Genomic DNA, 23,605 nt, shown 5'->3' with positions numbered 1-23,605 from the left:
GAGATCAAAATGGGCCCACCGCCTGAAAAAATAGGCGATTACTTTACTTTACTCTATAATTAATAATAATAATTATTATTTTTCAATAAATAAAGAGCTTTTAATAACGCTTTCTAAAGTAGTCCAGGCCACCTCGCCCAAACCATCAAAACCTTCATATGGCCCGGATAAAAATTATCCTGATGCAAAAAATGTTAGGGAAGGAAAATAATTAGAAAGATGTTACAAGTAAAAATAATAATTTTATGTAAAAGCAGTTTGCACTCAAACTTTCAAGAAAATAAAAAGAATTTCCAAAACTTGTTCGAGCAGAACACATTTCTGAACTTTCGACTAGCAGTCAGTCAATCTTAATTTTATTTACTGTTAAAAGAAAATATTTTTGGAATTTCGTCTTAACTAATTAATTTTGATCAGTGGAAAATTGGGCTTGAAAATAATGGAAACTATTTCAAAATTAAAAATTTGGTTGAAATAATCCGGAATTGTTTAAAAGGCATTATTTAAAAAATATTATCCTCTATTTTTAAATTACTAAACTTTAAATTACGTAACTTTAATAGAATCTAATTGTGTACTTAGTTTTTTACTCGCTACATCTAACAGCTTTACATTTAGGTAAGTGACGACCAAAATAACGTCATAATGAATTAATGGTTATTTAACTTAACAGTAATGTAAATTAAATTGAATTAAATTAAAACTAAAATTCCTCTTAAAGAAAAAGAAAGTCGTTGTGTGAATTTAGTTGGGATGTAACTATCCAGGAAACAAGTGGCATAAATAACCTCTTGGAACTTGACTAAAAGCGATTACCAACTATCTGACTATCAAATAGAAATCTTTTAAGAAGAAAGCGATATTTCTCTGTAAAAATTACATAATAAACATTTAAGGTTATTTTCTATCCATAGAACCTTTAATTTTTCTATTCCTAATAGCAGATCCTTATTATATACAGCAGAAAATTCTGCTGAAAGTTCTGGAGTTTTAAAATCTAACTCCATTATCTATGCGGTGGCGTTTCGGGGATAATTTACTTTCTATAAGGAAAATATGAAGTAAGTTGTGAAGAGGAGACAATACACATTTAATACTTATAAATTAACATATATCTCCTTCAATTGGAATGTCTATGATGAAGGATTTTGAAAAAGTGGATTTAAGTCAGCCAGATCACCAATGAAGTAAAACTAATCCCTTTTCTCTTTTGAGAACAGAATTACTGAAAATTCAAAGCAATGAATAAGATTTATCTAAAATTTTTTTAGATTCTTCTTAAAAATATATTACACTTGTGAACTATTACATATTAAATGGCACAGTTAATAAAGTCTGAGTTTCACAAATAATTCAAGTTGTATGATTGGAGACACATCTGTGGTGGGAGAGAATGACCCAACAACAAACTGTCCTTCACAATCCAGTTTACAGGTGCGCGCGTGTTTTACTAACTGATAAATTAACGAAGTAAATGTAATGTTATACTAAAGATGTAGAATAAGTATAATAAACGAGGACAATGGGAAGTAAACAATGAAAAGTAGTCTTAACACCGGATTTAGTCTTTACGCAATTTATTTGAATGCGATAGTAAACGAAACAAATTATTTATTTGTAATAGTTATTGTATAGTGATGTAATTCAGAAAATGATGTGGAGAATATTCTATTATTAAGGATAAATGTCTTAATGTTTTGACTCTATAAAACAGTAAATATCCTTTTAATAGAAGTCTGTTCTTATTCTTTTCGACTAAAGTATCCTGGGCCTTCCAAAATATATGAGTACTCAGGAGAGAAATGTGGAACATCGAAATTCTTTTTTTAGTCACCTATAAGCAGTTCTAATTGAGGAATTTAGTCCATTCTTGAAATGTTATACTAAATCATCCATCAGTAATCTAGTTTGTTAAATGAAATTGTAAAAGAAGAGGAACAACCTTCGAGTGTACTTAATGGTCACAATGCTTTGCAGTTATCTGATTAGAACAGACAGGACATACACAGCTACTATCATTCCCAGAACGAAAAGCGGTGATGGAACTTCGGCCACAAAAATCAATATTCCCGAAAACAATTTTTTTGCTATAAAAATGTATGGTTGCGTTTGTATTAAATATTCCATGTTTAGAGAAAATTGAAACTATTTTCACGTTGGCGATTCCATATTCAATGTTTAAAATATATCAGCTGTAAATAAATAAATATATAATAATAAGATGAAAAATAAATGCCAGTTTCAGTCATGATAAACTTTATTACACGCCGAGCTTTCGACCTAGGGACTAGGTCATCTTCAGGGCTAATTTACAATGTAATATTTTACATCATTAAAGGGCTGGTGGGTCTTCTGTCTTGTCTATTCATGGACTCTGTTCAAGACAGAAGATACACCAACTCTCTAATGATGTAAAATAGTACATTGTAAATTAGCCCTGAAGATGACCTAGTCCCTAGGTAGAAAGCTCGGCATAATAAAGTTAATCATGACTGAAACTGGCATTTATTTTTTCATCCTATTGAAACTATGAATCAGTCCCCAAAAATAATGAACAGCAATAATAATAATAATAATAAAGGGAAGGGATTAGCTATGAGGTTAGCATACTGGACTCCCACGCGGAGGTCCCGGGTTCGAATCCAGCAGCTGACCCTTAGATTTTCTCTTCCTAGGAGCTTCTTACAGCTCACTGTCCGGTGATGGACAGTGTTGTATGTAACGAGAGAACACTGTCCGGAGGCCGGCAGTGCACTGAAAAAAAGCTCCGAGCGCTAATAACCTCAGCTGTTGATGCGCTAAAAAAAAAAAAAAAAAAAAAAAAAAAAAATAATAATAATAATAATAATAAAGGCAGTCAATGAGATATTGATCTAGTTAATAACATTAAGATTCCCAATCTAGAAATTTCGCTTACATTACATAAGAATTGATCTTGTATGTTATGTAAGTGTTGAACTGTGAGAAGTCATGATATTTGCGTTTTCCTTAACTTATTTTTAGAAACTGTATTTACAAAAATCTTGTGTGTAAATTCATAATTTTTTTACTAATTACTAATTTACTGTGTATGCTATTTTTTTCCAGTGCACTACCGGCCTCCGGACAGTGAGCTGTAAGAAGCTCCTCCTAATATAAGCTAATTTCGGAATTAAATTATTTAAAAGTGAGGCTTTCTTGATGGAAAATGTAAGCCCAAAGATTGCTTGTGATGCGCTGACGGTAAATGAGAGTAACGTGATTGATTTTAAACCTGAATTTTGTTCATATATGATTATTGTACCAAGGTAGATTATAAATGAACGTTAACATTTATTTTAAGTACAGATGTAAAACTTTAGTTGTTTGAACTAATCAGTTGTATTAGTTCAAATCGATAAATAATATATGAGTATTTGTTAAAGTGAGCGTACGGACAATGAATTTCAGAGAGAGACTACATCATACATAAAACAAATCGTGCACTTACCATACATCCTAGATCTTCGTCTGCATAAAGTCCAGGAAAATGTTTCTGATCACCACAAGTGAATGATGTATCCGGCAGTTCCACTTTAGATGTAAAATTGTCATCATAATTTTTATCATAGCTGACTGGATAATATTCTTTAGGCGCGTTCATCACCCTATTGGGTCCGACCAAGGGGTATCTGGGGCGAATTGTGGGCGGTCTGGTTGGCGGCGGGGGCGTGGTTGTGGTTGTTGTGGTCGTGGTTGTCGTTGTGGTGGTAGAGGTGACCGACGCCAGCAATTGCTGCTCTCGTAACCTCAATGCCGCAGCTAAAGCTTCTACACTTATATTCGAGGCCTGTGCCAGTGACTGTACAGAGTGCCCCATGAGCAATGGCGAAGGACTGGTAACGTCAATTCCGGCTATAGTTGAAGGTGCAGGCTTTACCGTACGTTCGTTCAACGTCCGAAGTGATAAAGTGTTGGGTGCCGGCCTTAGTGGTTCCTGGACCTGATCAACAGCTGTCCCTACTATTATGTTACTTCTCAACGGCAGGTCTGTTATGTTCGGCACCACTACCTGAAACATGAAATAAATATGAATAAACTACATATAATAATGATAATTTAACATAAAGTTACCTAAGTCTATTTTTAATTTAAAATAACATTCTATAGTAGACGCAAAAATCATTAATAATCCCTATTCAACTCTGCATGTAAGGTTTAAACTTTTTCTTTTATACTTAATAATAATCACATCATCTTTCTACTTTCTCGGACTTCATGTAAAATAAGATTTGGTTAACCTAACTATGTAAATAAATCTAAAAAGTCTAAAGCAAAGTCGATGTACATACATATTTTCATTAAAACCTAGTAAAATAAAATGTTTGTGTTCACAAATAAAAATGAAATTTGTTCATAACTTTCAAAAAGGCATTAATGCTTGAGATTTTTCCAATTATTTAGGCCTATAAATGACTCAGTTCATGAAATTATTGCCTAACTAAAAAATATAATTTTCCTGTTTCACAACAGATAGCACCATTTGTATTTATATTGTGCTATTTTCGTTGATGGTTGAGTTAGTTGTTGAAGGCTTACCTAAAATGGTTTAACATTACATTGAATGAAAGGATGTATACTTCCTTATGAAACAATAGAACCGCGTTTATAAAACTCTAAACAATGGAGAACGAAAAAATCGCGTGTATTTATTTTCACACGGGCACCAAAACCGAAGTTATAATTTCTTTTTTTTTTAACCAAATAAAACCAACAATTTTACATTTACAACCATTTAAAAGAAGTACGGTGCAAATCGAGGGCTAGCTATAGATGCAGAATAGGACCAGTCTAGTAGCTGCTGGGCCTCATTAAAGCCAAAGTTAGGACGTGATCCTCTTCAAAATCAGACAATTGATTCCTAAAACTTGAAGATAATCATTGAACCAACACAACTTTTTACTTTTTCAAATATGACTTCTTCTTATTGCACTTAATCGGTTCTAATGATAAATTGTCTTACATATTTTTGTCTACTAAACAACCTTATCCCAAAACAGCAGGTGGACTTTCTACCTCGTACTACATTGTGGTGTATATTGTCTTAGCTACTCCTCTAATCCCAATTCAACAATTTCCCGCCATATTTTTAATTAAAGTAAATGACTTGCATGTAACTACGTAAAGTTTACGAAAGATTGAAGTCACTGTTTTCAAAAGCATTTTGTAAAAAAAAGCTTGCAGTTCATTGAGAGAACTTTAAATATCAATAAAATGATTATCTAATTACAGTAAAGGGTTCTTATGTACAAAGTATTCAAGTAAGATGAAACCTTTTCGAAATTTAGTGCGAACTAAATTTTAGTCCTACCAGTTTTATTTGAAACGTTTTCAAAAAAATTATTCTAATATGTACTCGTATCTAGTAGCATTGAGAGAAGACAATGCTGTGTTTGGATGTAAATTATTGTGCAGATCGTCTACTTGATAGAAGTAAGATTAGTTACTAAAGTTAATCGTTTAGCAAAATGTCTGTATTTAGAAGAAAGCAGTTGTCAAAGAATATATAAAAAATAAATAAAAAGAACTCGCTAGAATTACACACTCGTTCAGATATAACCAAAACTTTTTCTTCTAATACCTTCCTGAGCGAAATATACAGTTTGGTTTCCGGTCTATTTATTTTTTTAGAGTTATGCCCAACACATCAAAACACGCCAGTCGCTAAAAAAAAATTTGTTTAAAGAGAAGCATAAAAAAATATAACTATGGCGAAAACAAATTCAAGAAGTCTCGACAGTTTTACGAGGGTTAGCAACTTGAATTCAATGAACATCTATTTTCTTCAATCTTGAACATGGCCCTATATATGTCTATATAATATTTACGCAGATATTAGAGTGTTTGATTAATGTTTTGAAAATTATTTTTAGGCAATTTTGAGGGGGAGGTAAGTTTAAGCTAATTCTTACACTGCCATTCAGTTTAATGTAAGGAACTATTGTAGAATATTATCCAAAATTAAATTGCAGCGCGCAACCCTGAGTTTCCATGAATTTAATCACTTGTGTTGAAGGCTTTTTACCTTAAAAATTTCATCATGGAATTTATTTTAATACAGAACTTCTCTCTTTTAAATGCCATTTCAGTTAATATTAAATTAATTCTCTCCAAATTAATTTGTTACCAAAATTAGATGTTTGATGAAAGCCTTTAATCAAGAATTTTCCGAACAATTCGTGTTTAATTTTTCGCGAATCTTTTCTCTATTTCGTTTTTGTAGTGTCTCTTTACATTAAAATCGATTTTTAAGGAGTGCACTAAGGAGTTGGCATCAAGCGTCCCTCAAAAGTGCAGTTCAGTTTTAATGAACCTATGATGGATCCAACTAAATGATTTTTTTCTTTTTTTGAGTATTCGAAATTAGTTTATTAATTAAGTTAGTCCCTAGAGAAGTGGAGTAAGGGAGAGTCATGCGAGTAATCGCACAAGTATATTCAAATTACTATGATGAAATTTAACTGCATATTGTGAAACATTTTGAATAATACTACGTCATTAATTACGGTTATCTGCTCCGATCATAAATATAACTAATTATCTATGATGGTATAATAATCTAAACTTTTGTTTGATAAAGACGAACTCTTAAATTAAGAAATAATCTTTCAATTAATCCTTCACAAAAGAATGAAGCATGGCGATTGTGCTTTCTTTCATCTAACCGATTGCACTGGTTAGATTTTGCTGTTTAAAAAACCAAGTTTTAAATATTCAAATTTATAAGAATGAATAAACGACCCATTCTTTTATTTGCTTAGTAAAATAGAGTTTTATTGTAAGTTATCTATTAGTCTTCTGCAATTGGATTATTATTAAAAATCAAAACAAAAAAATACATCAATATCGCATGAAGTTAACCTAGAATTCAAGATTTCTTGCAGTCATATAACTTGTTGAATGCCTGTAGATATAATAGAAAATTCTTTCAATTATTACAGATTGATGATTGACCATTACTTGCAATAAAATTAGTGTGTGAGCTCATTAAGAATTGCACAAAGAAATTATTGTTTAGGCATTCTAAACTCTGATTCGATTAGATTCAGAATGATGCATATTAAAAAGCTGTATTTTGGACAATGATTTTATTTATAAATAATTTACATGAAGCTAGATTTAAAAAAATAAATAAACTTGAAAAAACTTATGAAGATGATAAAATAGTGAGAAGAAACACTCTTAACTGAGTGTTCGACTGATCAAATCCTTGGCTGAAGTGGAAACCAGATACATGTGACTGTTTTACGGTAAATTTAAAGTACTTGTTCTTCCAATCTAGTGGCAAAATATTTTTGTTTCAACTTACCGTCGTGAAGAATGAATACAGCAAGTTATAGTACCTAAATCAAGAGTTTTAAAAGGTGTTCAGTGAGTCTAACAGTTATTTAGAATATTTCTGTTAACAGATTTAAAAAGTGTTAAATAACATTCATTTTTATTAATGTCGGTACGTATAATTAAAACTGTCCGGTAGGACAGTTGTATAAGGGTTGACCATCAAAAACTGCACGAAAAAGCGTAACGTTGAAAAACACCCAACTTTGACAATTTTTTTCTCTTTTTCTATAAAAGATAAAATTCCCAAATTTTCTTTAAATCTTACTCCAAACCCTCCTTCATAACTGTAATTTTTTTGCAACCACCCAGATCTAATAGGTTACGAGAAAAAAGTTGCCGAAAATGAGCAAAAACCGCTTTTTCAAAAAATGTTCTTGTTCTTGTTCTTCTTCTTCTTGTTCTTGTTGTTCTTGTTGTTACCTTTTTTGTAAACAACGTAGCGCCTAAACGCGTGAACCGATTTTCATGAATGAGGTGTCATTCGATTCGGAATTTTATGTAGATGTGCCTTTTGGGGGTCTCGACCCTGTACATCGTATGGGAGAGGAGTTAGCCCCCTTTATGTAAGGCCCCCTCCAAAATTATTATTACTAATTACTCTGTAAATCTTGGCCCGATTTTGATAAAATTTGGTAGGATGATAGGGTTAGGGCTCCCCTACGTAACATTAAAGCGGCGATCAGCTCTTACACTTGTTAAGGGGAAGTATAGGAATCGTTTCAAATTATCGACACGTGAACCGATTTTCATGAATGAAATGTCATTCGAATCGAAATTTTGTACAGATTTGCACTTTAAAGGTCTCGACGCCGTGCCTCATAAGGAGGGGAGTTTGCCCCACCCAAATAAGGCCCTTTCTAAAACTATTATTACCAATATTTCTATAACGCTTAGTCCGATTTTGATAAAATTCAGCTCGAATAAGTGGTTAAAGCTCCTCTACATTGCTGATGCTCTTGCACCTACTAAGAGGAAGTACTGCAATCGTTTAAATTATCAATGAGTGAACCGATTTAAATCAATGAATTGTCGTTCGATTAAAAAATCTTTGCCTCTTTGCCTAGAAGTTCTGCAATCGCAGTTTATTTTTCTTACTCCTCTTAAAAGGAAGTAATGAAATCGCAGTTTAATTTTGCTATTCACGCACAAATACCTTCCTATGTTATTCAAAACGCTTTTTCAAGAAAAGTTGTTACTGAGGATGGTTTGGGGGACCTTAACGATAATCATTCTTTAAAAAGATCTCTCTAGTGGTAGTTACGGTTCCGACTTACCATCTTATCAGGTTATAATGATAGAATTGCTTATTCCAAATTTAAAAAAATCTGTAAAGCAGATATGTAACTTTGTAAAATAGACAAAAAGGAAAATCTATCCAAAAGGTACAAAAATCTCTTTAACAAAAACTTACAGTTTAAAATGTTAAGTATAAGGGTTGATTAAACGCCAAAAGGTACACAAATCAGCAAGCACCCAAAATTTCATTAATTCTTCATTAATATTTAAGTAATTTTACTGCATTAATATTCATTAATATTTTTTAGAATTTATTAGATGTCACAGACCCTTATGCTGGCCACTTCATTTATAATATTTTTTTGTTATAATTATGATAAATCACACATATGTACATGCATGTTAAAGTAGAAAAAGACAAAGTTAGAGTAGGCTACTGTCTTGAATTCGTCTTACCGAAATATTCGAGAGCACAAATAACACACAGTTATAACAAGTAGATTATTCAACAACAATTATTGATTTCTCTATTTTAATTTAATTTTACTTATAGTAAAATACTGGAATAATTAGCTGTCCTAAAAATAACATATCTTATTTACTTTATTTTACATATTACATTTTTTTTTATAAAAAAAAGTTTTGAATTTTTTAGCCTCATAATTTTTTTTTATTTTTTATAACGTTTTTCTTTTTAACCTGTATTTAATAGTTTGATTATTATAAATAACTAGATATTACAGTCAATCTACAGTGCTACTTGAACAAATATTTTGTAGACGAAAATGGCCAGCATAAGGGTCTGTGACATCTAATAAATTCTAAAAAATATTAATGAATATTAATGCAGTAAAATTACTTAAATATTAATGAAGAATTAATGAAATTTTGGGTGCTTGCTGATTTGTGTACCTTTTGGCGTTTAATCAACCCTTATACTTAACATTTTAAACTGTAAGTTTTTGTTAAATTGTTTATTTGAGATGAAATGAATTACGAAAATGTCTTCTAACGTGTTTAAATCTTTATACCTTGATCCTAAAATAATTGGGATTAGTTTTCTCAAATGTAGAGCACACTAAAGAAAATCAATTTATTATTAAACTCAAATTTTTGTACTTCAAAAATAACTTCATTACATTCTAAATTTACTTTGATATTTAATTCTTTAGTAACATCAACGTCTGTAAAGAAACTGTATGTTAACCTGCAACTATTAAGATATAAAATACTTGATAAGAGACTCCTGACTAGCTTAGGAGTTTACCCTTTCACTTCAATTTACAACCGGGCAAACGTTAAACTTTAAAAATGAGAAAAGATTTAAGATTTCTTGGCTACACAGTACAATAAATTCACAACCACACTAAAATTATTGCAGCTATAAGTGTTATGTGCTTAGTTATGAGTATTTACTAATTTTTATTTTTATAATTCTAGTTAGTAGTAGGAAATGTGCAAATAATACTAAAGTAGTTACTCAATAAGTTATAGCGTTCAGTGGTTTCATGTAATTTTAAATTTTGTCGATTTTCACAACAAAATAATACTAAATGTAGCTCTTGCTTTCCTAGGATTACTTTAGGTTAAAGTTCACACAGAACAACTAGAAATAAATTTGAGTTATCTCTAGAAATAATAGTCACAATTACAATTAAATGTTAATGAAGAATAGTTTAGAATGTTCTGCGATCACAGTAGCATGTTGCTAAATAAACACTAGATTATTCAAGAATCGCGTGCAAAATCTCCGCAGCAAACACTTTGTAAGTTTGTTCTTGGAGACAGTATTTGTGAAAGTGGAAATTTTGTAAGATAAATAATAGTTCGGAATGTCGCCTTCAATCTCAGTATTTTGTTTAATTTGAACAATCAGCAATCTGTGCGAATTAGGTAAGGATTATTTGTAAAAATAAATAAAATAAAATAATGATAAGTTTTATTTAAAAGATGTATGATATTCATAATTAAAATTTCAAATTCATCATTCATCATTTAAAATGGTACGGCCACGTGATGCGTATGAGTCTTTCGTGAGGTCTTTTACAGTGCACTATTGGACTTGGTTCACTCACTGTCCCTCACCATGCTAGATTCGAAGCCTTGAAATCACAATGGTAATCCAGTCCACATCTAATCCCATATTTGGTACGCTTAGCATTCATAGAGCATAGTTAAAATTCCAATGAACTGACAGTATACTGGAGAATTCTTGAAAGAGAACACTCCTAGAACAGCTCTGAAAGAATCCTGCTACCCTGGACTCGAACCCTGGTTTTTCATTAATATTGCGTACTAGTATCGCCTAAACTTTTCTGTAATAGACGGAAGTAATTTTAACTTTTTAAAAAAAGTCTTAATTAAAATTTTTTCCTATCATTTTTCAAAATGATGCTATGTTTCAAATATCCCTATGAATTCAGTGCGATAATCACTGAACTAATTCCTTTCCTTCTGTAAAAGCTATAAAAAGCAAATACGTATTTGGAAAATTAACTAATAATATTTTGACTGCTCGTAGTGTGATAGTATTGATTTTCAATATCAAGGCGGTGAGAGGGTTGTTACATAACTATTTTTTTTTTGGTGATGAATTCAGAAAAGTATTTGAAAAATTGCTAGTTTTAATCAACATAGACATTAATCTTAGCTAAGTTTTAACGAGGTGATTTGTTATTCTGGCAGTTAGATTCAATTCGACTAAATAAAATAAAGTTGGTATTCGGATGTTGAGAATTCCTACCAATAGCAGGCCGAGCTTTGTAACCACATATTTTTAAATTATTTGTTGAGCTTAATACATTTGTCTAACCACGGAGTCACAGGCAAAATCAGAAAGTAAATGAATACTTTTTTTTTGTTGAGGATACATTAAAAAATTAATTAATATCTTTATTGATAGAACATTTTATTTCAACACTAATTTCAAGAAAAAAGCAATTAGAGGGCCGAGCAGAATTAAAGTTTATTTATTTTTTTTAATTTCTAAAACAAATAAAAGCTGTACAGACTTTTTGGAATAATTCTTGCATTTTTTTTAAATTGTACTTCACGTTTAGTTAATTTCAGAGCAGTTACTAAAACATATGCACAGATTCTCTTTTATATTATCGTTAAATAGAATTGGTCAGAAAGATAAGAGGAGTTTTTAATAAGGCAAAGGAGTAAACGAACTCCGATATAGTGTTAACGCTTGAGAGGATCTGCCTTGAGATTTTTGTACTGGTGGCTAGGCTGTCGCTTGTCTTCAAGGATGGAGAAATATTAACTGATTTTACAGAAAATTGACTTCAGCGTCATAGCGCAACAGTCAGATGGATGAAGTAGTTTCGCCATAGTGCGGGCTGTGAAAAAAATTGACCGTACTCATGTGGCAGAGAGTTTATAAAAAAATCAGTCACAAACCAGTCTTAAAATAATTATTTAACCATAAATGTGGAATATCATCCACCGTAACATACTGGGAATATTACTAGTAGCAGATAAGAATAAAGTAGTTTAGTAAGAACGAAGCAGCAATAGCGGACGAGCAATCACGTATACCACTAAATCTTGGCGATTTAACTACAATGGTTCGCCAAGAGAAGGACTTTTTAATATAATCAACTACTAGCAAAATATTCACTTTTGATATGTGGTCAATTAAAAAGCAAGAAAAGTAAACCACGGTTACTTATTTTACAAAAATTATCATGGACTTCTTTTATTATAACATGTATCTCAAAGAAGATTAATCTCCAAAGTCGAGGTTAAGGAGATCGATTTCCAAGGGACGCCTTTAAAACGTCCTTTTTGATCTATCAGTTCATTTTCTTAATATCTAGTGCAAGGGTGGCAAACAAGTCGATCGCGAGGCCAGTTTTGGTCGCAATGTCAAATTATCAGCCATACTGTGCATGTTTATAACAACTTTTTCATTTTTACGAACAAATAATACAACAACTTATACCTTGCAGTTGATAAAAAAATTAAATTGTATTTGAAGTTAGTAAAAATCTATCTTGAAAAAGTGTCGGAAAATCGAATCTTTTAGGTACCGCATCAAAAAGTTGGGCCTGGAAATTTATTTTTCTTCATGAGCCTATATCTCGAAAACTTAATAAGTGATTTAAAAAATAATATATTTTACTTATCTACCCATACCTCGCTGGAATGCACCTTATACTGAAACCCCTTCTTCCCCTTTAGACTACGCCTATGACAACAAGTCGATCGCGACACAGTTTTAAGATAAAAAATAGATCTTATATACAGAAAAGTAGGCCACCCCTGATCTAGTGCCCAAACAAATTTCTGAATTGACAAACTAGTCTGTTAGGAGTATTAGTGGGAATCAAACGTTGAGAGATCGTGTTCAGTGTTGTAGAAAATATATATTTGAGATTTAGAAGTTTCCTTCAGTACAAAATCTAGTAGAGCAACATTTAAAAGGGTATATGGGAAATATATTGCGTAGGCTAACAAAGAATCTAAACTTTCTGCTATCTCCATGTTCACCAATTCTCGTTTATGTTCCGAAGCAACTATGCTTTTTTTTTTTTTTTCCTTTGTTATTGGCCTCTTGAGCAAGCAAATCAGCCATTTAATTTCTTCTTTAGCATCTTGAATATTTACAGAGTTATCCTGTTGTTTGTTATAAACTCAAAGAGCTCTGTGTAAATTCTGCCATCATCAGCTGCCAGAATAGTATTTAAATTGGCAGGTAACGGACATCCCGTCGCTATCACTGCCCTCCACAAACGCTCTCTTCCTTTAGTATTATTAGTACATTCCAGGATTAGATGGTTGGCGTCTGCTATTACTCCTGAAGTACAGGAACACTGGTGAGATGTTTCCACCCCAATCCTGGCTAGATGGTGCGGCGAATAATTGTGGTTGAACCTCATTCGAATGACAGTGCTAACAAACTTCCTATTGTGGTTTTTGTATTTGTAAAACCATGGTCTTTTGGGGACACTACATTGGATGGCTGTGTAAAATTGGCCTTTTCTCGCCTTTGCCAATTCATATGTCCGCTGCCATTCTGTATAGCACTCCGCTTTTGCATAGTTTTTAATATCGGAGACTAACATTGAGTATGGATATGTATGTTGTAAGGAGATCGCTTCCTTGGCTTTACGATCCACGATTTCATTTCCTCTCAGACCTGTGTGACCCTTAATCCAGATTAAATGTACCGATTTGCCTTTTCTTAGAATATTATTTAATAATTCGGAAGTTTCTAAGATTAAAGCGGGAGCATTATTTCCAGAATTTTGTAGTTTTTGGAGAACACTTTTGCTGTCTGTGAGAATTAACACCAGCGATTGGTCTATTGAATCTACACACTTTAAACATTGGTATACAGCAAATAATTCGGCTGTGAATATGGAAGCGAACTTATTTAATTTGAATTGTAAGGAGACGTCAGCCGAAAGATCAATCATTGCACATCCCACACCGTCTTGATTCTTAGAACCAACTGTGAAGAGCTGATATCCGTTGGGAAAAAAGCAGTGTAATTTGTTAAGAAGCAATGCGTTGTTGCAAGAATTTGAATGGTTTTCGTTGTATTGGAAAAAGTTTGTATGAATGTTCTTAGTATTTTCCATAGAAACCAACAGCTCAAAACTGAAAACAGGGAGCCAATCATAGCGTTTTATTTCTAAGGAGAAGTGAGATAGTTGGCTGTGCTTTTACAAAAGAAACTAATAAGGTATTTCATTTCCAACTACCAGTTTTTAGTTCAATCTTTTGCATTAACAGTCAATTATTCTATTAAAATTTATTATTTGCTATTTTTTCTATCTTTTTGTGTTTTCCGCACTTGTCGAGAACAAGTTATCGAGAACGAAAGAAGAATTCGAATTGCTGGGTGACGATTGTACGTTATCTGTAGAAATAAACTTTACTGGCTTTTTTTGTTTAATAAAGTTCTCTTTGATCGTTGTAATCACTTGGATCATTTTGTTATTAAAATTCTGAAAATTTTGTCTAAACAATAATATAAATAAATTCACAAAAACAAAGTTCCCTTTCACTTACGTTCTTGTTTGAAACAAAAATGTAATCATAGAAGACAATTATTGAAACAATTTTATTTTTTGCATGATATAAACGTGGCTCGTTTCTTTTTTTTTTTGGATCTATCCATTGCAACCGTGATTACTTCATAACGGCCGCCTACCTACAATTTGACCTTCATATGCTGGTAAACTATCTGACCGACTTGGATTAATTCTATACCTCAATTTACAATTCAATAAATAATTAATGATAATGTGAATTGGTAACACGAAATTATTATTTGGAAAATATAATAATATATCAGGTTGATGTTATATTGTTCGTTTCAGAAATTGGCATAGATATAAAATATGCGTTGGCTGAACATGTTTTATAGAAAATAGAATAGAGGTGAGATAAATGCAAGCGAAACCTTTATCATCGCCAGTATATAGGCAGACATTCTAGTCACGTTTCTTTCTCTCCGGTGTTACCATTCAATTTTTACTTTTATGCAAAGTTTTGAAATAAAATTGATTTTTTGATTTGCATAAACTAAGTGTTAAAAAAAAAAAATGTAATAGTTAAGGAAGAGAAATCTGGTTGGTTATTTAGTTACTTAATTGAGGGCAACAGTGAGTCAGAGTTCCGATGGAAAATCCATGATTGCTCACTTGATAGTGGTCACTAGAAGATATCTAGCAGCAGCTTTGTTTAGTACTTTAAATAAGAGAGTTGTTTCTTCATCTAGAAGCTGCGAACGACCTTTCAAGATTACTTCCTCCTGCTATTTTTAAATGGAGGTATGAAGTTTAATCGAACTGGTTCACCTAAACAATCCACCAAATAAGTTAACACTTCTATCTTCAAACAATCTGAACGTGGAAATTAACTATTGAATCGATGTATTCCCGTGTAATAAAATGGTAACAAATTAAAATTCTCCAATATGGCTAGAAATTCACTTTCAGCAAGGTTGTACAGATTACCGGATTATCAATAAAAAGAAATCAGAGGTATAAATGATAACAACTCCTTCCACAGCATAATTTGGGTAATTAATCCCAAAAATAGTTTATCTCGATAAAACCATCCGGGATAATCGGATGTACTCGGGATAATCTTTTGTGTCTGTGTAATGCAGAGCCAGATATCGATGTCCACTACTTTTTAGATGTATTTTGGCAGTACCTCTCTCTCTCTCGAAAGAGCCGTCAGCCAGTTTCCTGAATGTTACTAGATAACCTAAACTAATTTTTTTTTTTTTTTTTTTTTAGATTAGCTGGGCAATTTACGAAAAGATTTGTAGTGGAAAAAGTATAAAAAAAAATAAGAAAAATAATTGCAAATTGTGTTTGCGCAAATAACAGCAACCTCCGCTGATGTACACAGATAAATGTATTTGTATTTTATTTATTTCTACGTTTTCTTTTCTGATTACTTACAGTTTGGAATTTATATTTAATAAAACTTAATCTATTTTGCTATCAGTTGTACCAAAATTCACAATTTGAAGAAAAACTGCTTTATCAGAAATGTATGGATTTTACAGTTTTTGTTGACTATTTTGAAAATGTTTCTAATCATTTCAACATTGAACATATTTTAGAATCCACAGATTGCATTGCGTGTCTATTATTTTTATTTGTAATATTTTTCTATCTGCTTTCAATTTAGTGGGGTTTCAAGGGGACAAAAAACACCTCTTCTCTAAATTGCATGATTGCGTCACTTGCATCATAATAATTGCTAGTATCAATTGGGCTGACGAAATTCCAAGTGGGAAGATAGAGCGAAAAAGTAACTCTTTTTCGATTTTTGGTAATCACTAGACAATCGACAAAGAGTATTACTTTACACCCTTAATGGCCAATTACAGTAGGTTGGAAGTTTTTCCAGACAGTAATGATTTTAATGAGGTTCTTCAGAAACTGTTACATCATCTCAGACTGAATGTCTAAGTCTAACTGATTGTGGTAGGTACGTTGTTTTTAAATGCAGTCGGCAAAATCGTAGGCTCTAGATTTTTTTTTTTTTTTTTTAGATTTTAGATTTTACACGGCGGGACGGGACCCATGCTCCACGGCACTGCAGCCACCAGGAGGCTTCTTGTGCCTTCCCATCGTAGGCTCTATGTGACAATAGCTTTATGAAATATCTATTAACTGAATAGAAGATTTTCTGACATAGTACATTACGCAATTATGCGATTACACGAGATTTGCAAAATAGACATTTTTAAATTTGGAAAGAATTGGAATCAGATATTTAATATATGTCCAATGATTTTATTTTAATATATGTAAGATAGGTGTATGAGAAGGTGGCCTCGTGTTCTACTCTTATCGTGAGAGCAAAGCACGTTACTGGAGTGACACCACTGGGTGCCTTCTCTACTCATGATTTTCTTTTCTTTTATTGTTTTAGCATATTTGCTTGTTGCAACAACCGTTGCAGTGGTAAATTCCAATAAAAGATTTAAAAAAATAAATACATAAAAAATATACGTAAAAGACGTATTTGTATTCAACAGGATATTGCCTCATTGATTTTATCCATCATTAGCATTTATCGTTTCTTAGTTCCGGTATGTTTCAAATTTTCAACATCTTCAAAAGTGAGCTCGTCAGATTTTTCTCGTCAAGAATTTTAATTCCAATTACTTTGCTTCTACCATTACACTGATTTTAAAACAGAAGTTGTTTGAGTATCTAATAATAGAAAAAATGAGTAAATAAAAATAAAGTGGATATAAAGAATTGAAATGAGTCGTCTCCTTTTTTACAACATTGTTTGAACATTTTAAACACTGAAAAGAAATTAATTTGAAAATATGATCGGGTTATATAGTTCGGAGAAAGAAAGCATCCCAATAGTGAACGGTTTGGGGGCGAGGAACTCGAAGCTAAACTCATTGCAAGCAGATTTGTCCCTGAAAATATTCAAAAAGGTTAAAATTATTAACATAATTAATGATCTTTTTAGCTGAGGTAATGCTATTTTAATCCTATAAAAATATTTTGCCAATTTAGGATGGATCATATTCATTAATGATATTAAGTGAAAGTTGATAATACGAGTATTTTGGCAGTAAGCTCTTTGGGCAGCAAGTTTGGCAGCTTTAATCAGAGTTTAAGGAATATTAATAAACTTACTGGACACGGCAGTAACCCGATTTCTTCTTTTTCAAAGGTGAAGAGCCTTTCACATTATATATATATAATGTGTTTGTGGTGTCATCACATAATTCCCACTAAGTTCCTATCGAACATTTGTATTTCTTTTATGTAATCAACAAGGTTTTATAAAACAAATATTTATTTTCAAAGTGAATTGGGTTTATTGTAATAACTCTTCGTTCAAATGTACGCCTTAAGATATTTATGATGTTTGCATAAAAATAATACAAACAAAAGATATTCATTTCGAAATAGTATTTTTGCGTTCTTGTACACAATGTTTAGTTTACATGGGCGGATACATTATGTTCTAACTTTCATTATGTAAATTCAAAGTGCAAGTATTCAAGCTAAAGTCGAAAAATAATAGTATGGAAGGTTTTCTAAAATTAATGTCGCCATTTTTTAATTTATTTTTAACCAAAATCTTCTTTTTTTTCTCATTATGGGAGTTACTAGAGCATTTCATGAAAAATAAAAATATCATACTTAACAAAAAACAATCGCATCGGCTACAATGGGTACCTACCTACAAAACTGTTGGTGAGCAGACCTAGTGGAGCATACTCTTCGGAAAGGCTAAGTATAAAATGGATTTATAATTTGAAGGAATTTTCGAGACTGAAAGAAGGAAACACGTCCAGGATAAGTGGCGAAGGATTGTGAAGAAATCACTGGTCCCTTATAGGTCGTAGAAGGTACGAATTTACATGGCTGCAAATGTTTAATTTGATTTGACAGAACTTAGTCTCTGGTATAATTTCATCTGGTTAACTTAAGTCTCGAGTTGTGTAAGGGAAAATCTATTACTCAGAAAGCATTCTGTCTGAACTACAATATGTTCATGTTACAAACCATACTTGGTATTTTGTTGGAAACCGTCTGATACTCCTTACTGCACAATACTCTTCTAAACAAAAGGTATACTTTAATTTCTCCGAAACAGATAGCCTTCCTTAACATCATTCTTTCAGTTGTTTGCGTACTTAAAAACAAAGGACTCGTCTGCACAAACACTTGAGGGCGCCAAACACCACTTTCCCAACTCGGTTTTTAAGGTAAACAGGACTGCATCACGCATTCTAATATGTCGATTTAATCGACCATACTGAGTCGTCTCGGAAAAAATTTAAAATGATTAGTTTTTAAGAAATTCTTAGATGTGGATGTACCAAGACTTTTCTTAGAAAAACTTGATTTAGAAGAAAGATGAATTTCCTGAAATTTAAATATTCTTTGGTAAAACAGAATCTTTTAGTGAATTGTAAATCAGCCAACCTTATTATATGTGCAAAAGATTCTTAACAACAATAATCTAAGTTTTATTTATCTCGTCTTTTACATATTCAGCAATGTCACTTCTTTAAAGGTTACTCTTGAGTCGAACAAAACAATAACTCATTGATTTTTACGCTTAGCGTTCTTCAAGACATTAAATAAGAGCTTTGATAAAGAGTACCATTACACAAAACCATATTATGATTATTATCCCTCTTGGGAAGGTAACAAAATCTCTTAGAGGAAAAACATTTCTTCTTGGAACTTGCAATACTGAAGGTATCCCAGCGCATCAATTCAAAGACACCCAACACAGATACCTCCACGATTACAAAAACTTACAGAGTAAACTTTTGCTTATCTTATTCAAACATGACCTTTTTTATTTTTCTTTATTTCAACGGATCGACAAGTTGGCCATTAGCGCCACCTTATCGTTTCAAAGATTTGCTCAGGATGATGCCTTCTACCACCTTGTGTAAAATTTACAGACGCTACATCCTAAGATTTATCCAGAAGATTGCCATAATCGATCTTTTAGATTGCAGGTAAAGAGGTTTTATTAAGATACTGTCTCTTCAATCTATAATTTATATCTACCTGAATTCGCTTCGACAGAATATTACAACTTGTTTCTTTTTGTAGATAAAGTATCAGAGTGAATTACTTCAACGCGGCGGAAAAAAGTCATCTTATTTTGCAGAGTCAAAAGAGACTTTATAATAACATCTCTCTACAGATATACGCAAGAAGTACGAGGGTCGTTTGAAAAGTCCGTGCAAAGTCAGAGAGATAGCACCACTGGCGCGTATCGAGGTTATGTTTAGTTAGTAGCATTTCTTGGAAGAACACACACCAAGTTTCAGCCAGATCGGTCTATTTCTTTGTGTTTGGCATTCGTTTGAATCGAGGAAGTCGAGTGATTTTCAAAAAATGGACGAAAAAGAATTTCGTGTGTTGATTAAACACTACTTTATGAAAGGCAAAACGCCTCAGGAGACTAAAGAGAAGCTTGATAAACATTATGGTGACTCTGCACCTTCGATTAGAACAGTTTATAAGTGGTTTCAAAATTTTCGGAGTGGCCATATGGGCACAAGTGACGCTGAACGTTCTGGACGCCCTGTTGAGGTTACTACTCCAGAAATCATTGATAAAATCCATGATATGGTGATGGATGACAGAAGAGTGAAGGTGTGTGAGATTGCTAGTGCTGTGGGCATCTCGAATGAACGGGTACATAATATTTTGCATCATCATTTGGACATGACAAAGCTATCCGCAAGATGGGTGCCGCGATTGCTCACGCTTGACCAAAAACGAAATCGTGTGAAGTGTTGCAAGGACGGTTTGCAGCTGTTCCAGAAGAATCCGCAGGACTTTAAGCGTCGTTTCGTCACTGTGGATGAAACATGGATACATCACTACACTCCTGAGACCAAAGAACAATCTAACAAGGGGGAATCTGCGCCAAAAAAGGCGAAGACCGTTCCTTCGGCCGGAAAGATTATGGCGACTGTCTTTTGGGATTCGCAAGGAGTAATCCTCATCGACTATCTGGAAAAGGGTAAAACTATTACAGGTGCATATTATTCATCGTTATTGGACCGTTTGAAAACCGAGCAGCAAGAAAAACGCCCACGATTGGCCCACAAAAAAGTCCTTTTCCATCACGACAACGCACCAGCTCACACCTCAGCAGTTGTGGTCGCAAAATTAATGGAAATAGGGTTCCAACTCGTTTCACACCTATTCTCCAGACTTGGCTCCCTCGGACTACTATTTGTTCCCCAATATGAAGAAATGACTGGCGGGAAAAAGATTTTATTCAAACGAGGAGGTGATTGCAGAAACGAATGGCTATTTTTCAGACTTGGACAAATCGTATTATTCGGAAGGGATGAACAAACTAGAGCAGCGTTGGACGAAGTGTATAAGCCTAAAAGGAGACTATGTTGAAAAATAAAAAAGGTTTACCCCAAAAAATTAAGTAGTTTTTATTTTTGCACGGACTTTTCAAACGACCCTCGTATATGCAAGAAAAGAAATATAAATTGTGCCGCCGTGTCAACGCTCCCTTGTGGCCTCTGCAGACACCAATTATTATATACAGTTAGCTAATTACTTCACTAAGAAGCGAGAGATCAGTAAATAAATATGGGGACGATGGCGACATAACCTGGTATAGTAATTGACTTAGAAATGTAATGCTTTAATTAAGAAAAAAAATGATTTAAGTAGTTTTAGTTTACATTTCATAATTTTTTCGTTCACCTAAATTTTTGACCTTTAGAATGTTATAGATATATGACTAATGTTACTCAAGTATTTGTTACGATCTATTAGAATTTTTCTGCTCTAATTTTAATGAATAAATATTAAATATGTTCTCCGAAAAATATTAAAACCAAATACCTACTATAAATTTAAAAAATATTTTTATATTACAATTTTCGAATTGAATTAATAATCAATAAATAATAGTTACAACTTGTTAAAGTGAAACTTTGTACATTTAAAAAAAGGTTCGTATTTTTTGGCGAGTGGGTCGATATAATTGTGTCACGATGACGGCCCGCGCCTGAAAACCTAATACTGTTGCGAAACGTTAATAATGTGCTTCAGGAAATGAATCTAGGAGGGATTAAATATTTTTGTTGTCTTTTTAATATAGGAATGCATCTTTTTGTTTATTCTTTCTCGCATAATTCACGATTCCTTAGTCAAATTGCTTATTAGTAATCATCAGAGATTACAAAAATAGGACAGGAGATACAGCTATTAAAAAAATAAAAGAAATGTGAAGTTTTCGAAATTTATCACCTTATATCTCCTTCAAAAATAAAGCTAAAAAACTGTAATTGTGCACAATTGTAGAGAAGAATAAATACTATAATTGTCTAAATTTTCGCCGAGATTAAACCGATAAGACAGGAGTTACAGCAATTGGAAATATGACCGAAATGTAAAATTCCAAAAATTTATCGAAGAGGCAGAGGAGTACTATAATTGTCTATATTTTCGCAGAGTCTGCACCAATAGGACAGGAGATACAGCTATTCTAACTATGAAGGAAATGCAAAACTCCCAAATTTTATCACCTTAAATCTCCTTCAAAAATTGATCTAGAAAGCTGCAATTGTGCACAATTCTAGAGGAAAATGAGTACTATATGTTCATATTTTTGGAAAGTTTGTAGTGTAATTTTATGTTTGATATTTCAATTTCGGAAAAAAGCGATTCGCAGGTGTAAATTGACCCAAAGGCGCTCAAAACTTTTTGTGCCAGATTTCCCAAACAAGAAAATTGTTCTGTTGTGACGTAAGTATTATAAAAATCTATTTTTGATTCTAATCTTTCAAAAAAGTGTTCATTATTACATGGTAATCGTAAAGGGATCGTAGTTCATTATTACATTTTAATCGTAAGGGAATCGTAGTTTATTATTACATTTTAATCGTAAGGGAATCGTAGTTTATTATTACATTGAAAGTCAATCAGTTCCATTTGGAGATAATAAACAAATTTTGTTAAATTGGGATGAATCTCGCGAGCCATAAAATTATTCAAGGCGGGCCACACGCGCCCCGCGGGTTAGGCACCTCGGGTTAGAACGTTCAAACTAATCAATTAAAAGAAATGTAAACAATAATGCTTAAAATATTTAAAGATAAAATAATCTAACCAATAAAAGTCCATAGGGTAATGACCATGAGAAAGCACTAGTAACCGCAAACATACTGCCAAGGCCTTTGGTACAAGTCATTATTTAGTTTTTATCAATGGAATTTTTAAATCACATAAAATATATTTATACTTGTTTATTGTATCCTACATAATAAATTGTAACCTATATTTCCTTTTTTGCACTTTGTCAAATTCAATTATTACCTACTTATTTATAAAAGTACACTTTTGAATAACGAGCCTCTACATTCCCTTAGGTTAATATCTCTTCTGCACTATGTACAAGAGCTACATATATTGCAATCTCTGAATTACAATTTACAGGTAGAAATACGAGGAAAACTGTTTTTGAAAATGGAAGTGAACTTTCCACTAGACTTTCTTTAAAAAAAAAAGTTTAGATATTGGTTTTACCTTTAAACTAAAGTGAGTGAAGAAAGACGAAATTCTGTTGAAATTAATGTAAAATTTTAGTTCTCTCAAAATAGTAAATAGTTCAGTAACATTTAATTTTCATTTGCAACCCGTAAGTTAATTTAAAATTTAATCACAAAGACGAAAAACCACTCCTGCATGTTTTACAGCCCAGGAACTTTTCTTTTGATCAGACTTAAATGATATTACTAGCTATAAAGAAAGTAGACCAATAATTAAGGTATTTAATAAGAACTCCGTTTATATTTGATCCAAAGTTAGCCAATGGCGAGCTATCAATGCACTTCGAACAGCTCTCTCTCGAGCAGTTCATCTCAGAGAACAGCAAATGTGCAGCAAGCTGAAATAAATAGCCGCCTGGTCTATGAACGTTAGGGCTATTTTTATTCTTAAAAATATTGCTAATCCACACGAGTAAGGCTGAGAGAAATACATCCACACAAACA

At 32.4% G+C, this 23,605-nt stretch overlaps 1 protein-coding gene across 3 annotated transcripts in view; it reads right to left on the bottom strand.

Annotated features, from left to right (window-relative positions):
* The window catches only part of LOC141460114 (uncharacterized), a 79,665-nt gene that overhangs the window by 9,194 nt on the left and 46,866 nt on the right, over positions 1 to 23,605 (bottom strand). For all 3 annotated transcript variants that reach the window (XM_074139803.1, XM_074139793.1, XM_074139812.1), the window contains exon 5: positions 3,470 to 4,030. In XM_074139803.1, the coding sequence (XP_073995904.1) occupies positions 3,470 to 4,030 (561 nt within the window). The remainder of the gene's footprint in view (positions 1 to 3,469; positions 4,031 to 23,605) is intronic.

Source organism: Rhodnius prolixus, unplaced genomic scaffold (assembly GCF_049639745.1).
Source record: "Rhodnius prolixus isolate KJV_2025 unplaced genomic scaffold, Rpr scaffold_1, whole genome shotgun sequence".
In the NCBI taxonomy this organism is placed as follows: Eukaryota; Metazoa; Arthropoda; class Insecta; order Hemiptera; family Reduviidae; genus Rhodnius; species Rhodnius prolixus.
This window is presented reverse-complemented; position numbering and strand designations above follow the sequence as displayed.